The sequence below is a fragment of the Apodemus sylvaticus genome, chromosome 20 (genome assembly GCF_947179515.1).
Source record: "Apodemus sylvaticus chromosome 20, mApoSyl1.1, whole genome shotgun sequence".
Taxonomy (NCBI): Eukaryota; Metazoa; Chordata; class Mammalia; order Rodentia; family Muridae; genus Apodemus; species Apodemus sylvaticus.
Window position 1 is genome coordinate 53,501,900 of NC_067491.1, and position 16,678 is coordinate 53,518,577.

The 16,678-nt window shown below is 49.1% G+C and overlaps 2 protein-coding genes across 9 annotated transcripts in view; both read right to left on the reverse strand.

The window, feature by feature from the left end:
• Positions 1 to 5,904, reverse strand: part of Myo1f (myosin IF) — a 48,545-nt gene extending 42,641 nt beyond the window's left edge. The window contains exon 1 of the mRNA XM_052165471.1: positions 5,768 to 5,904. Coding sequence (XP_052021431.1) covers positions 5,768 to 5,770 — 3 coding nt within the window. The 5' untranslated portion in view covers positions 5,771 to 5,904. The remainder of the gene's footprint in view (positions 1 to 5,767) is intronic.
• Positions 5,905 to 7,927: 2,023 nt separating this feature from the next.
• The window catches only part of Adamts10 (ADAM metallopeptidase with thrombospondin type 1 motif 10), a 30,472-nt gene continuing 21,721 nt past the window's right edge, over positions 7,928 to 16,678 (reverse strand). For 5 of the 8 annotated variants that reach the window (XM_052165011.1, XM_052165009.1, XM_052165010.1 and 2 more), the window contains 10 exons: positions 16,340 to 16,473; positions 16,115 to 16,238; positions 12,671 to 12,751; positions 12,414 to 12,577; positions 12,189 to 12,315; positions 11,966 to 12,095; positions 10,956 to 11,160; positions 10,503 to 10,679; positions 10,263 to 10,425; positions 7,928 to 8,634 (listed from right to left, as the gene is read on the reverse strand). In XM_052165011.1, the coding sequence (XP_052020971.1) occupies positions 8,525 to 8,634; positions 10,263 to 10,425; positions 10,503 to 10,679; positions 10,956 to 11,160; positions 11,966 to 12,095; positions 12,189 to 12,315; positions 12,414 to 12,577; positions 12,671 to 12,751; positions 16,115 to 16,238; positions 16,340 to 16,473 (1,415 nt within the window). In that variant the 3' untranslated portion in view covers positions 7,928 to 8,524. Of the gene's footprint in view, positions 8,635 to 10,262; positions 10,442 to 10,502; positions 10,680 to 10,955; positions 11,161 to 11,965; positions 12,096 to 12,188; positions 12,316 to 12,413; positions 12,578 to 12,670; positions 12,752 to 16,114; positions 16,239 to 16,339; positions 16,474 to 16,678 lie in introns of those variants that run through there. The other 3 variants (XM_052165012.1, XM_052165013.1, XM_052165014.1) reach the window with 3 other exon arrangements.

The window sequence follows — 16,678 nt, forward strand, 5'->3', positions numbered from 1 at the left end:
AGCCTAGTGGCTCCCATGCCCAAAGCTGATGCTCACTGATCTTCTCCTCCTTTCTTCCTTGTCTAATCAGTTGTGGGTCCTTTTATTGCTCATTATTTTTTAAAATACCGTATGGTTTTCTATAATCAAACCCATATAGATAAGACCTGACATATTTAATACAATTTGTTACCTCTATATGCTTTTTAAAAAATTAAAATTATATTTATTAATTTATGTATTGGGGGCTTGACAGCCCACCTGCAGTTGGAGGACAGCTTGAAGAAATGAGTCTCAGGTCATCGCGCTCGGAAGCAGATACCCTCTGAGCCATTTCAGTAACCTTGTTTTTTTCTATTTTTTGAGATGGTATTCATCATCCAGGCTACTCTTTTTTTGTTTGTTTGTTTGTTTGTTTTTTTGTTTTTTTTAGGGTTTCTCTGTTTGGCTCTGGCTGTTCTGGAACTCACTTTGTAGACCAGGCTGGCCTCGAACTCAGAAATCCGCCTGCCTCTGCCTCCCAGAGTGCTGGGATTACAGGCGTGTGCCACCACCGCCCAGCACCATCCAGGCTACTCTTAACCTCCTAATCCCCCTGGCACCATCTCCCACATTCTGAAATTGCTGCTGTGTTACACCACTTCAGTCTCAGTTGTGGGTACCTTTGAAAACAATGCTGTGTTAGTGAGATGGCTCAGTGGGTACGGGGGCTTGCTGCTAAGCCTTATAACTCAAGTTTGATCCCCTGGATCCATGCAATGGAAGGAAGGAACAAACTCTTCCAAGTTGTTTTCTGACCTCCACAACTGTGCCATGGCCCATAAGCAAGTTCACTCCCTCATAGTAAATAAATATTGTTAAAAAAAATGTAATGTTGCCTTAGTTTATTTGTGATCAGGCTTCGTATAACCCCGGCTGGCCTCAAAGGTGGTACATAGCAGAGGATGACCTCGAATTTCTGAGTATCTTGCCTCTCCCCCCAAGTGCCGAGAGGTATATACTGCCATGCTGGTTTCCATAGTGTTATGGATGGAACACAGGGCTTCATGCATACAAGGCAAATACTTCACCAAGTGAACTATATCCCCAGCTCCACGACTGTGGGTTTTACGTTTCCATTCTAAATACCTCCTCTTCTGTACCTCTCCCTGACCATAGCCTCTTGATCTTCCTTTTTATTTTTTTTTAAGGAAAGATTTGTTTAATTTTTAATAATGTGTGTTGTGTGTGTGTGTGCGCACACATGGCAATGGGATCCCAAAGAACTGTTTCAGGCAGCACTAAGGCGCCTGGTGGGGATGCTGGAAATGACTCTGGACCTCAGCAAGAGCACTGAGTACTCTCCTTCCTTCCTTCACTTTATAATCCAATCACAGTCCCCTACTTCCTCTCCTCCAAGTCCTACTCTCCCACTCCCTTTTTCCGCACCCCCTTTCTCCTTAGAGAAGGGGAGCCCCTTCTTCCCCAGGGTACCAACCCACCTTGATGTATCCTCTCCCACTGAGGCCAGACAAGGCAGCCCATTAGACTCAGTTGCCCACTGAGTCACTCCTAACCATTGAGCCATCTCTCTAGATCCCCTCATTCCTTTTGTTTGTTTTTGTCACATTAGGAATGGAACCTAGGGTTCTGGGCATGCTAGACATCTCTAGCCCTGTCTCTTCCGCATCGCACTAAGCCTTCAAAGTAACCGCCTTTTCTCTCAAGTAACCACCGTTATGAAACAAACAAAAAAAAAGGCCCACCCCCTCATACCTACCCACAAAGTCAAACGAGACTGCTAAAATCTTCCATGTTGGTGAGGCAAACAGAAACAACAAACAATTCCGCCATTAATATTCCTTAAAACTACCACCACTGTCACCCTCACCACCAACTACAATCAAGTAACCACCACCAACAATAACAGACATGAGTGGTAACACAGGCCAGTAATCTCAGCAATTTGGAGACTGAGGCAGGAGGATCATGAGATTGAGACTAGGCTGGGCAACAGTAAGTAAATAACATGCCCAATGATGGTGACAACAACAACAACCACAACAACCACAAAACACAAAATAACCATCATCAAAAACCCCAGGGGCTAGCAAGACAGCTGAGAGGGTGAGGGTGCTTGCTGTTGAATCTGAGTATCCAAGTTCAATTGTCAGTACCCAAATAGGAGAGAATCTGCCCCTGCGAGTTGTTCTCTGACCTTTCCATGTGACTCCAACCCAAAACAAATCGTCGAGTGAGAACAAACTCACACGGAAGGGCTGGGGAATGCCGTAGTAAGGGCCCTTGCTGCAAAAGCATGAGGACCTAAACTTGCATTCTTAGCATCTGTATAAAAGGTCAGCCATTATCACAAATTCACCTGGAACCCCAGGGCTATGGGAGGTGGATATAAAAGCCTCTACGGGCCTAATTCCAAATTTAACGAGATCCTGACTCAAGGGAACAGGGCAGGGAGCAACAGAGTAGGACACCTGATGTTCTCCTCTGGTCTTGACATGTGGGCCATAAGCACATGCAACTTATATATACACTGCCCACACTGACACACAGACATCCACAACCACATACAACCATATCCCATCCAAAATCTAATAGTAAATTGCTAGATCACCATTACTAGAATCTAACAATGAATAACCAACAGCAAATGAGTTATTAGCCATTCAAGCTCCAAATAATCAGCACAGGCAGTTTTCCCTCTGAAAACAATGATTAATGATTAATATTAAACACCAGCTGTCCCAGCATGGTGTCGTATGACTCTTAACTCCAGCCCTCAGGCTGGGTGGTGGTGGCGCACGCCTGTAATCCCAGAACTTGGGAGGCAGAGGCAGGCGGATTTCTGAGTTCGAGGCCAGCCTGGTCTTCAGAGTGAGTTCCAGGACAGCCAGGGCTACAACAGAGAAACCCTGTCTTGAAAAACCAAAAACACAAACAAAAACAAAACAAAATAAACAAACAAACAAAAAACCAAAAAACCTCCAGCACTCAGGAGGTGGAGACAGGAGAATCTGGAGTTCAAGGAGGCCATCTTGGCTACTTTGTGAGTGTATGGTATAGTCTATATACCATGTGAGATGCTGCCTCAAAAAACAATAGACTGCAGAGTAGCTCAGAGGGTGGAGTGCTTGTGTAGCAATGGTGAAGCCCTGGGTTCCATCTCCAGCACTGGAAGAACGACGCTAGTCATCCAATCACTTGGGAGGCAGGGGCAGAAGGATCAGATTTCCAAGGTCATCCTTATCTATATCATGGGGTTGAGGCTAACTTGGGATGCAAGAGACCTTCACTCAAAGCACTATGAAACCAAACATGACAGGAGCTAGAGGGATGGCTCAATGATTAAAAGCACTCGAGGCTTTTACAGAAAGTTGAGTTCCCAGCACCTACTTGTGCTCATAACCAGCAGTAAATCCAGCTCAAGGGGATGTGATACCCTTGTCTGGCCTCCATGGGGACTTGCATGCAGATGGCATACAATTATACTGATGTGAACACATAAAGAAAAACAGAAATCAATGTTTAAAAAAATAACATCACAGATTACCATCACCTCCAACCTACCCATGAGAACCATCGTTAACACGAACCTTCACCAACCAACAGCAACCATCACCATTGCAACCACAACAGTGCCGATCTAACAAGGAATTGCCAGTGACCTGTCCACGGTGCCAAGAAGGAATGACCTGAACCCATCTCCACCGCTGAACCCAGCAATGCAAGAGCCCCAGGGGCACCAGCAGCTGCTGTGTACTTAGCATGCACGGTCCATAAAAGACTCTGTTTCAACAGCATCCTGGCATTCCAAAACCCTGTGGGAAGCTCTCAGCATCCCCAGACACTGCTTTGGTTCTCAAAGATCATCATTTGTCTTTTTCTTTCTCTTCTACTGTCTTTTTATTTTTTATTTTTACCTCCTTTTCCTTCCCTTCTGCCTGCCTGAGTGTCTGTCTTTTGTCACAAAGTCTGGACTCAAATTCACTACCCACAGAGCCCAGACTCAGCCCCAGAAGATGACCTTGGACTACTGATTCCGCCATCTGCAGTTTCAGAGTTCTGGGCTGACAAACCCGGTTTACGTGCTGCTGTGGAAGGAAGCCACCAGGGCTTCCTGCATGCTAGGAAACACTCCATCAGCTGGGTTCCAGCTTGTTCCTATTTTGGTTTTACTGAGACAGGTCTTGCTAAGTAGTTCACACTGGCCTCCACCGCACGGCTCTCTGTGCCTCAGCCTCCAGGTGTGTGCTGCTAGATCTGCCTTCAGTGCTTATCACTGCTCACTTGATGATTTCTCCCGTCTCACATCTGTCTGCTGAGCAGTCTGCTGACTAGGCATTTCAGTGTTGGCAGCCTAGCAGGGGTTTTCCTTCCTTTCAAGTAGCAAATCTCTTCCTGTTTTTCTTTTTCTTTTTTTCTTTTTTAAAGCCTCATGTAGCCCAGGCTGGCCTTAAACTTGCTATAGTCATGGAGGACTTTGAACTACCTCCACCTCCCAAGTTCTGGGACAGAAGGTAAGCAGTACCAAGCCCAGTTTATGTGATGCCCAGAAAGGAACTCAAGGGTACGACAGTAAGCATCTACCCACAGTGCCCAGACTCAGCCCCAGCCGAGCACCCTGGCTTTCTAAAAGATGTTCTCTCTCACCTCACCTCCCTGCCTCCACTCATGTTTGCTATAACCTCCAAGAACCCCAGCAACTGTCCCTCTCCTAAGAACACGCCCTTGTTCTCGCTGACAGGATGACAAAAATTGAAAGCTGAAGTGAACTGTGGGTTTGTGGATGGGGTGATTTGCGTGTTTACTACTGGATTTTGTTGTATGTGCTATGATGCTGCTATGTCTAGACCTGTGCACGATGCTGACCATCCTCCAGCCATCATCAACAGACTTCAACTGGTAGTGACATCTCTGCTGCAGTGTCTCCACTGCCATTCTTGGGTAGTAGGGAGAACAGTCTCTCCTTTGTATAACTCTATCCTTTCTCCACCTAGTCCTCCATCTCCTCCTCTGTATTCCTCACCTCCTTTTCTATGTTTCTCTTCTCCTAGCTCTTTCTCCCTCCTTTTCATCCTTTGCTATCTTCTGTCCCACCCCCACATCTCCAACTTTAGTAATATTAACTGGCGCTGGAAGTTTAATGAGGATTATGATGGCTTATTTTCAGTGCTAGAGATGACACCGGGACCTTGACCATACTCGCCAAACACCCTACCACTGAGTTACCATCTGCCTCTGGGACGATAACAGTCCAACCACCTCTCACTTGCACTGTTATCCCACCCCACAGCCCTCACGTGAGACACAGTTAGCCCCATCACTGGTGGGTTGAGAGTGGCCGAACCTAAATACTCCTCCATTGAATGTTCCCAAGAAAAGTCTCGCAGCCCTCAAACACTCCTGTCTCCAAACCAGCTTCTGGATAAGAGCTCTGGAAACAGAGGCTAAGAGAGGGACATGCTTGTTTCAAACTGCAGGGGAAGACTAGCTCTGAGATGAGCTGACAGCCTGTTCTCTACGCTCCTGAAAAGGGGTGTGTCCTCTTCCCTACAACTGTGTAATTCCTTCAGGGACACGTTCTTTCCTCCTACTGCTGCAGCGGTGGTCCCCACATCCAACCTGGCATCCTCAGATTGGAGCTTGAGTCTTGGCGAGGGACATGGGGTGCTCTGTGCTGTCCTGTGGGACTCTCTGTCTCTGAAGGCTCTGTGGTTCTCATAACCATTGCCCCAATTTCTGAGGGTGCTCCCAGGCCACCACTCCCAGGTCCCACCCTTGAACGACTTACCATGGTGAGATGGTGTCTAGGCTCCTGTGGGTAATGACAGGGGTGAGGCTAGAGGGTTCTTGGGGGTGGCTCTGACATGGCTCTCCTCCTTCACCCACTGCTCTGTCACAGGCTCCTGGCCCTAGTTCCTCTTGCAACAGCCCCTCTTTAACTTCCTTTGCGGGAGGGGCCATGGCCGCAGGGGAGGGAAGCTGAGGGCGGGGACAATGCTCTGAGCCCTGGCAGCAGTGACAAAGCTGAGGGAGCAGTTTGGAGTTTAGACCCTGAAGGGATAGGTCAAAGATGGCTGGCAGTCCTTTCTCCACCATCTACCTCAAGAAGTTACAGCAAAAAGCACCCAGGTCAGCTGACTGCAGGACTGGTCACTTAGTTGAGGTCTCTGTTCAGAGTCAGGGAAAGGAAGTACCATTTCAGATGTGTGTCTGCTCAGGGAGTTCCCATGTAAACCGTTTATGGTCTTCCCTGTAGAATGTTCTTCCAAGGCCAGGTCTCTTAGGAAGGGAAGGACAAAGGGCGTGGGAGACATCACAAGACTTATGCCCCTTTATGTTTCTGATTTTGTGTATCAGGTCTGGGTTTCTCTTTGTGTGTGTTCATTTGTGTGTGTTTCTATATGAGTGTGTGGAGGGAGGTCAGAAGACAACCTTAGGTGAGTGCCAGTTCTTACCCTTCACCTTGAGATAGGCATCTCTGTTGTTTTCCTACTGTGGAGTCAGGCTGGCAAGTCTGCAAGCTTCTGGATCCCTCTGTCTCCGCCTCCCATCTCAATGTGGGAGTAGTAGGTTTCTAGATATTTGCTGCCTTTATCTGGCTTTATGTGGGCTCTGGGCATCCAAACTTAGGTCCCAATGTGGACTCTGGGGATCCAAACTCATGCCCTAATGCTTGCTGTGAAAAGTGATTAGCCTTAAAAAATAAAAAAAAATTTACACACAGACACAACACACACACACACACACACACACACACACACACAGAGAGAGAGAGAGAGAGAGAGAGAGAGAGAGAGAGAGAGAGAGAGAGAGAGAGGGAGGGAGAGAGGACACCTTTGGAAGCCAGAGGTTCTGGATCTCTCTAGGATCTGGAGTTAGATCTGTCAACCACCTGATGTGGGTGCTTAGAATTGAACCAAGGACCTCTGAAACAAGAGGAAGTAGTCTTCTATCCAGCTGAGCCTTCTACCCAGCAAGCACCTCCCACCTTCACCCCATCCCATCCCAAATATGGATACTGCTGTATGTTTCTTTTTTCTTTTTCTTTTCTTTTTTTTTTTTTTTTTGAGATAGGGTCTCACTGTATAATTTTGACAGGTCTGTAGTTTGCTATTCAAAGTTGCAAATTTGGTCTCGAACTCTGAGATCCTCCTGCCTCTGGAGTGTGGAGCCCAAAGGTGTGCACACCATTCTCGGCCCAGGCTGGGTTTCCACAGTCACAGCTTTGCTGTTTCCAAGACTTGGCTCCATCAGCAGCACCTGTCGTGTGTAGGGCCTGCATGTTAGCCCAGCTCTTGATCTCTGGAAGACCAGATCACACATGAGTCTTCCATGGACATTTGAGGAAATGACAGTTCCAAGAGGTTGTCACCTTCTCATGCTACCCACTGGGCAGGCAGCTAAGACCAAACCAGACCGGTGAGAGCCTAGCAGGGACCTGTGTTCTAATCCATCTTTGGTCCATACCTGAGGACTGGGATGTCTCAATGTCCTGTGCTCTCTTTCCATGACACACGCCCTCTCCTGACTATAGGCAAGAAGCCTAAATTCTTCTCCAATATTCAGGGTCGATAGCACATGCAGAAGGGAGGCAGAAGGATTATATTTAGTTGAGAGTACAAAAGGACTGGACCTTTGTTAGCCTCGGTAAGAAACTGTGCGTCTTAAAATGATAGGCTTTTATCTGTAGTGGCCAAAGTCCTTTCTCCCTGCCAAGGATGGCCAGTTAGGAAGTGTGGACTACTTCCTCTGTGCCTTAAAAAAAGCTTCTAGCTGTTCATTTATGTGTGTGTTGTGTGGTCTCCAAAACGCGCTTGTGGAGGGCAGAGTACGACTTATAGGAGCTGGCTCTCCCCGTCCACCACGTGGTTCCTAGGGGTTAAATTTAGGCTTGGCAGCGAGGGTGCATCCTGGATGGAAGGCCCGTACAGAGACACAGACCCAGTCATGAGCGGAAATCTACACAAGACAGAACTTTATTAATATACGGCTTCTTGGTGAGGAGTGTGTGGGCCCCAGGGCAGGGCTTGTAGCACCATGATGAGGGATGGCCTGGATGTTGGACTCCCCCCCTGGGGCAGGCAGGGCAGAGGTTGGGGTGGGTCTTCCCCTTGGTTAGTCTGGGGGAGGGTGACAGGAGGTGGTATCAAGCCTTCTCCCTGCATAGCAGATATAAATTTCCCCAGCTCAGAGTGTAGGGATAGAACAGTGCTGGGGGGCGGGGCACCAGCATACCCCTCCCCACCCCCACTCTTCACAGTACATATTCCGATCAAAGGGTGGGAGGGGGTGTTAGGGACTCAAAAATGTGTGCAACAAGGGCAGTCCTCTCCCTTCACTATCAACTGGGCAAGATACTGAAGGCGGTCCCTGGGTAGCCAGCTCTTCTCCGCCCCCTAGCCAGGAGCCCTATAGGGGTTATCCAATAAATAACGTTCGACTGCATCTCACCCTTCAATTCCAGCCCACCCACCCCCACCCCCCATGCCCTCTCCAGTGGGATCTCCCCTGCCTCAGCCTGTGCTCCAGGTGGGTTCCAGGTACCCTAGCGGCCTTGGCAGGTTTTGCAGCACATCTGGCGGAAGTAGGCTCGGCTACAGAACTGAAATTTGAGCACCAGGGGGCAGTAAGCCACCTTGTTCACATCCTTGCATTCTGCAGTGGTAAGGGAAGGGGCAGGAGAGAGCAAAGGGGAGTTATGGGGAGAAAGATATCAGAGTCATGTTCTTCCCAGCAGTTGTGAGCTCTAGCTGGCCACTTTACTTCCCTGGACATCAGTTTCCTCACCCTTCAAAGAAGGTTTACAATCATGCTTGTATCAGCAGCCTATTTTTGAGGATCTATTTATTTATTTACTTATTATTCTGTGTATGGTGTGTATGCACAGGTGTGCATGTCACAGCACGTGTGTAGGTCAGGGATCAACTTTGCGGATTTGATTCTCTCCATCTTTCCGTGGGTTCTGGAGACTGAACTGTGAGCTCGCTAGGCTCTGAGCATGTTGGGCCGGCTCTCTGAGTTCTACTTCCTAGCCGTCCTTCGACTTTCACATTTGACAGTGTCAGGATACATAATTCAGGCAGATCTTATGCTCGCTCGCTCGCTCTGTAGTCCAGGCTAGTCTTGAATGTGTAATCCTTCTGCCCTGGCCAACCCAGTAACTAAAATAACAGACCTGTGATCCTTTGGATGCCGAGACAGAGTATCTGTTTAAAGCCACCACAGCATGTTCATTTTCAATAGACCAAAGACCTTGAGCTCAGCTCAAAGAATTTGTGTATTTTAAAGAGCAGATGATAGCTCAGTGAAGAGCAGTCACCTAGCACACGTGAAGCCCAGGCTATTTAACAGCCTCTGCTGGGGACAATGGGTATAAATGTCTACTTAGCGGTGGCATCTTGCTGATAGGCTCCATATTTTTCAAGTAGCACTTCTTTCAGAATGAATGTGCCACTTGCACTCTTCACAGAGGAGGTGACACAACCTTGGAAGGTCCACCACTGGGGGGAGTGCTTGAGCCCAGAGTTTGAGCAAGGCCTGACTGAATAAAGAGAACCAGCTGTGTGTGGTGGTGCACACTTATAATCCCAGCACTTGGGACAAGCAATTCAAGGTCAAACAGGCTGGTCTCCACGAAATCTTGTCTCAAAGTGATAAAAACAAACCAAAATAAGTGAAAAATAAAGAAAAGAAAAAAATTAGATTTTTTTTTTCCCTCTTCCCAAATTGGGCACACAGTGTCTGGAGATATGGAGAGATTTATATGAATCATGAATGTTGTAAGGATTGCCATTGGGTAGAGACCAGAAATGTTGTAAAACATCTCACAGATCACATTGTAGGTTTATGTGGCCCAAAACACGAGCAATGCCTGAGTGGGGCTGGGCGCTGAGGTGCTAGAGCCTTCGCCTGGCTACCATCCCCAGCACTGCAGAGACTGGGTGTGGTGGTGAAGTCCTACAACTGTAGCATTTGGGAGCTGGAGGCTAAAAGATCAGGAGATCAAAGTCATCCTCGGTTGTATATTGAGTTGGAAGTCAACCCAGGCTTTATGAGATCTGAGTTTAATTCTAAGACCTACGTTGATGGAAGAACAGAATGAACAACTGCCTGCAAGTTGCCCTCTGATCTTCACAGGGACTCCAAGGCAGATTAGCCCCCATCTCACCCATGAATTATGCAAAACAATAAATCCTGACTAAAGCCAACAGTCAGGAAACCTGACGCATGCTTATTCACGGCTTCTCACAGCCTGGTGCCCATTGTCCCACTGGTTCACATACCTTCTGGGCCATCTCCTGGCGGCACCACACTGTCACACTTGGCCTCACACTGCTGCATGGTGGATGGCCGCAGGGCCTCCGTGCACTCTCGCGATGGCTGGCCGGTGTGGCTGGTGCAGCGCACTGTGCGCTGCTGCTGGCCGAGGCCACACTGTGTGGAACACTGAAGACAGGAGTCACTGAGTCATCTCCCTATGACCACTGTCCTCACCCTCATCCCAGAGGGCAGAGCCTACCTACCTCACCCCACTCACTGGCCACCCAGCGGGCAGGAGGGCAGCGGCGCAAGTTGCATCGCATAGTAGATGGTGGCTTGGCTGCAGGAGGGCAGTGCCCAGGGGGCAGAGTGGATCGTTGATCTGCGCTCTTACAAAGGACCACTCGGTGGCGGAGACCAGGCCCGCAGCTTGGGGTACACTGCGGTTGGAAGGGGTGTTATCTATTTAGTGGATGGTCAGGGTGCTAGGACAGTAAGTACCTCCTGCCCCAGGTTCATACCATTGTTTATATGCTAAAGGCCAGACTAAGCCCAGAGTTCAGAAGCCTTGGGACCCACAATGCACCCCTCCTGAGGATGGTAACAGTAGGGCTTGGGGCAAGGTTGCCTCAACAGCTTTTCCAAATGGACAGCCTAGTTCCTGTGTGCTTTCAGTACTGAGAGTGAGCTGGGTGGGAAAAAAGGTAGAAGCTGACCTCAGACCAGTCCAGGGCTACCCACTCAGGGGGGCACATCGGGCCTTGGCAGGCCTCCAGCACGGGTGGGCGTGGCTGTGGACAGGCACTGTCGTCTAAGGCTTTCTCTTCTGCAGCAGACACCCGGCGCTGGCACACCACTGAGCGGCTACGCACACCAGCATCACAGCTCCGGCTGCAGCGTGACCAATTTCCTACAACCCAGCTGCGGTGGTAGAGGGAGGGGTCTGAGCACTGTGCAGGGCAGGCCAGTACAACCCTACAGTCCTCTCATTTGACTACCCACGTCTTCTGAGACTGACACTGGGTGGGTAGGAGATCCCCCTCCTAGATAGGATATTTCAGATAGGAAGTGGGGAGCTAAAGAGAACCCATGTTTTGGGCTACTAGCTTGATTACAGAGCATAATCACTCAGACTGTAAAACAGTTTTGTTTTGTTTTGGGGCATGTGTGTACACGAACATGTGTGACCTTGAGTATCTTCCTGTACTTATGTTTATCCATGTGTTTAACTGTGTGTATGCCTATGTGAGTATGGGCACACGTGTATGTGGGTACCTGTGGGGGCACAGAAGTGCCCTTGGAGCTGGAGTAACAGTTATCTGTGATCCACCTAATAACAGACACTGGGGTCATAATTAAAAAGCAAGTTTAAAAACGCTCTTAACTACTGAGCCATTTCTCAGATTCCTGCTTATTGGTTTTGAGACAAGATATTATGTAGTTCAGGGTGGCTTTTAATTCACTTGGAAATCCTGGTTGACCCTGAACTTTGAACCCTTCTGTCTCAGCTTCCCAAGTGCTGGGATAACAAGCATGTATGTAGGTGACAGTCTGGCTTTGACCCCTTGACCCAATGACCTCCTTAACTACAGTACTCATCCTATTGTCGCTCCGCTTCTTCAGTGACCCACTCACTTTCCACCCTTCTATGAGCACGCGCTCACCCTGATTGCGGAGAGCACGCCCACCCAACCCTGGGCCATCCGGCCCCACAGAGGACACTTACTCTGGTGGGCATGGCTCTGTGTTGCAGGCGCGCTGCCTCTTGGGCAGTTTACTGTGGGCACTGCAGTAGTGCGGGGCCACTGCTGAGCTGTCCAGCTGATTTCGGCACTCCACAACTTGGACCTGGCTGCCTGGGGGAAGGGAGGAGCAGTCTTAGCCCTGGCTAGTCCAGAGCGGCTCATTCAGGCTGCAGTGCTGGTCCCTGGCCCGCACCCCGGCCTCACCGCCTGCACACTGGGCTGAGCATTTGGTCCAGGGGGCATAGTGCCAGGAATAGGGAGGCAGGGCATCCCGGGCAATGGGTGCATTGAAGCGGTAGCGGAGAGCAGGCAACTCTGCCTGGGCCAGCACCTAGAAGTACAGGGAACAGTAGTTGGAGGTGGCATGGAACCCCTATCCCCGTAGGAGACTCAGGGCCTTCTGTACTCTGCCCCCAGCCTCATTGTTACCATGATGATGAGAGATGCATTAATGGGTCCCAGGGCTTCTAGGCTCTGCGCCTGGTCTGGCCCCTGCCGTAGATGAAATGTGGTCCCAGCCAGGGGAAGGCGGTGAGGTTGGGTGGTCCCAGGTAGCCCCTCCAGTAGCAGAGACTCCTGGTCCCCTTTTAGGGCTAGGTTAAAGCACAGGGGGCAGATATGAGGTCACCCTGCCTGTTCCCCGACTCCCATGGAATCTCAATCCTTACCCCGCTGCCTTTGCTTACCCAGATGACTAAGGGACAGGTTCAGATCTTGGATGAAAATGTGGACCGAGCCTTTGGGGATCCAGACGACGTCCTCATACCCTGGGTGGTGGAATTCAGCTGTCACCCTCTACACCCTCCTGTGCCCCTCCTCCCTCACACCTGATGACTGCAGCCAGCTATTCCATGCTACATGCTTAGGGGACAGACCACTACAAACTCATCTGGACCTTATAAAGTAAATGGACCATCATTCGATCATTCTCATCCGCTGTCACACACACACACACACACACACACACACACACACACACACACACAGAGAGAGAGAGAGAGAGAGAGAGAGGTGGGGGGAGGGAGGTGAGCATAGGTAGAGGACAGTATGTATTCAGGATTCTGTTTTCTCCTCCCACCAGTGGGTCCTGGAGAGCACACAAGCTCTTGGGCTTACACTTTCCTGACTGTGGTGGTCTGAATCTGTGTGGCCCAGGGAGTGGCACTATTTGGAACTGTGGCCTTGTTGGAGTAGGTGTGGCGTTGCTGGAGGAAGTGTGTCACTGTGGGCGTGGACTTAAAGCCCTTCATCCTAGCTGTCTGGAAGTTGGTTTTTTGTTTGTTGTTGTAGAACTCCCAGCTCCTCCATCGCCATACCTGCCTAGATGCTGCCATGCCCCTTCCTTGATAATGGACTGAACTTCTTCTGAACTTGTAAGCCAGCCCCAATTAAATGTTGTCCTTATAAGAGTTGCCTTGGTCATGATATCTGTTCAGAGCAGTAAAACCCTAAGATACTGACTGAACTATTTACTTACCTCATTGTGTTCATCTCACAGACTGTAAAACCACAGCCCAGAAAAGCTAGGCAGCTCACCAGGGGTTTACAGGTGCCTGGGTAAGACTTGAACCCAAAGTTGGCTACCTCTTAGAATGGGTGGACCTAATTCCTCATGCCTTACTGAGCAGTGAGGTTGGGCTAAGACAGAGGGAAAAGGTTACCATGGAAGTCAGAATCCATACAGGTGACATTTTGAGATTTGAGTGTCAGATCAGGCCTTCCGGGAGGCACCACTATTGGCTGCCTAGCTAAGACCACTACATCTTTGCTCACCCATGCTCTCAAGATTCTTAGCTTCTACGTCTAGACTCCCATATTGTCCTCTGTGTGGAATTCTGTAATCTCATTCTGTTTGGGCTGCATTTCTGCTTCCTAGTCTAGTCAATATCCTACCACCAGGGTGCTGTGGCCACTCCAGGGGTTGGGATCAGGTACTCGGGCCTAAGAATGCCTCAGCCTTTCGTTTCTCTTCCCTTGTTCTCTTAGTGCTCCAATGTGCACTGACATCTTCACCTGTCTCACAATCCAATGTTTTTTTTTGTTTCTCCGTACAGACAGCTTATAGGACTGGGCTATCCCAGTCACCGGGATGTCTACACAGATTCTTCCCTAGTACACATCCCAGAGTCATGAATGGCAGACACCCTATCCTCTAACTTCTAAAGCTAACTTTTCCCCATCTTTCATCTTTGCTTGTATGTGTTCGTGAGTTTTTAGGCACATGTATGTGTGTGTGCATGTGGAGGTTGGAGTTCAGCCTCGGGAACGGTTCCTCAGGAGCCATATATGTTTTCCTTTTAAACTTGAAATTTAAAAATTACTTATTAGTTATGTAAGAAAATGAAATCCTAGACTTAACTTTTAATAGTTTTCCCCCTGGGGTAGTGGCAGATAGATGTCTTTAATCTCAGCACTCAGGAAGCAAAGGTGCGTGGGTCTTTATGAGTTCTAGGCCAGCCTGGTCTACCTGAGTTCCAGGGCAGTGAGAGCTACATAATGAAACCCTGTGTGTGTAAGCCATGAACACACACACACACACACACACACACACACCATGACATAGTTCTTCCCTTCCACCTTAGGTTCTGGAAATTGTCAGGCTTGTGAGGTAAGTATTTTTACTCATTGAGCTGTCTGGTCCTAGGTTCTGCAGAGCAAAATAAGGTCTTCACATTTGCACAACAAAACCCTTAACTGATTGAGCATTCCCTCAGGCTAGATGTTTTAGTGTCTCTCTCTCTCTCTCTCTCTCTCTCTCTCTCTCTCTCTCTCTCTCTCTCTCTCTCTCTCTCTCTCTCTCTCTCTCTCTCTCTCCCTCTCTCTCTCATGGCTTCTCTATGTAGCTCTGGCTGTCCTGGAACTCACTCTGTAGACCAGGCTGACCTCTTAACTCAGTGATCCATCTGCTTCTGCATCCCAAATGCTGAGATTAGAATTGTGTGCCACCACTGCCCAGGGCAGATGTTCTAGTCTTAAACCAACCAAGCAAACAAGCAAACCATCCGCCATCTGTACTGGCTGGTTTTGTGTGTCAACTTGACACAGGCTGGAGTTATCACAGAGAAAGGAACTTCAGTTGGGGAAGTGCCTCCATGAGATCCAGCTGTGGGGCATTTTCTCAATTAGTGATCAAGGCGGGAGGGCCCCTTGTGGGTGGTACCACCTTTGGGCAGGTGCTCTTGGGTTCTATAAGAGAGCAGGCTGAGCAAGCCAGGGGAAGCAAGCCAGTAAGAAACATCCCTCCATGGCCTCTGCATCAGCTCCTGCTTCCTGACCTGCTTGAGCTCCAGTCCTGACTTCCTTTTGTGATGAACAGCAATGCAGAAGTGTAAGATCAATAAACCCTTTCCTCTCAACTTGCTTCTTGGTCACGATGTTTGTGCAGGAACAGAAGCCCTGACTAAGACATCATCTAACCCTGCCTGGAGAAGAACACAGACACTGTGCCGCCATTCACTCTCTGTGGTTTCTGTCCACCATATATGATCCGGCCACAGCCCCTCTGACAATGCTTTCAGCTCTATCCTTCTAGAACCCTATCCCATCCCCTATTCCCTGGGTGCTCTTTCTCAACCCAAGCTGAAAAGGGTGCTCCGAATGTCTTAGTTCCCTGGCAGTAAGACCTCTACTAGTACAGACAGTTCCCCAGCTCCTTAGACTCACAGGATAGAAAATGACCTCCTTGGTTGAGTTGATTGTCAACTTCACAGGATCTATAATCACCTTGGAGACAAGTCTCTGGGCATGTTTATGTGTGCTTTTAAAAATTAGGTTAACTGAAATGGGAAGATCCACCCTAATTGGAGTAGAGGAGCAGACTGCACAAAAAAGGGAAAAAGCTAAACACCATGATGTACCGTGTCTCCTCAAACTGCAAGATAAACACACACACACACACACACACACACACACACACACACACACACACACACTTCTGGCAAGGTATTTTGTCTCAAAAAGAAAATTAAGAGCAATTCTATACTCCAAGTACACTTGAGGGTTCCCAAGACCCTTACTATAATTCAGATCCCATAGGATCCTCACATCTAAGGAGTTAATGGTTTTGGCTACTATAATAAGACTAGTCCTGATCTAAGTCACCAGAGAGGTATAGAGAGAAGGATTCTTACCAGTTCCTGGCAAAGCTGGGCTGAAGACCCCTTCAATGGTCTCACAGGCACTGCCATCACCCCCACACACTCGGCACTTGTCCTCTCGGAGATCAGAACCCAGGACCCTGTCACAACCCACATGCTGCATAGGAAGACATAGGTTGTGCCGATGGTATCACGGAGATGTCTCCTTCCCCTCATCCCCCCAGCCTCATTCCCTTCCTCCCCAGGAGTCTCCTCTACCTTGCACTCGCCGCTGACACAAATGTCCACCGTGTCAGGGCGGCAGGGTGTTCCATCCACCACAGCGGCTGCTCTCTCCGTGTAAAAGTTGAAGCCTTCTGCTAGGCAGGTCAGCGAGCAGGCCTTCACGCCCCCTGGGGGGGCATGGCCCCCGTCAGACTTGGAGCCAGGTCACCCTGGAACTCCCTGCCTGAGGGGACAAGAGCGACAGACCCCAGACTCCATGGACAGAGGGAACAGGAAGTTTCCCTGTGTACAAAGTGCCATTGAGCCGTATCAAGGCCAACTGTCTCCTGGGGCAGAGGATGAGGACTCCATGAGACTATGAGCCAACAGTCT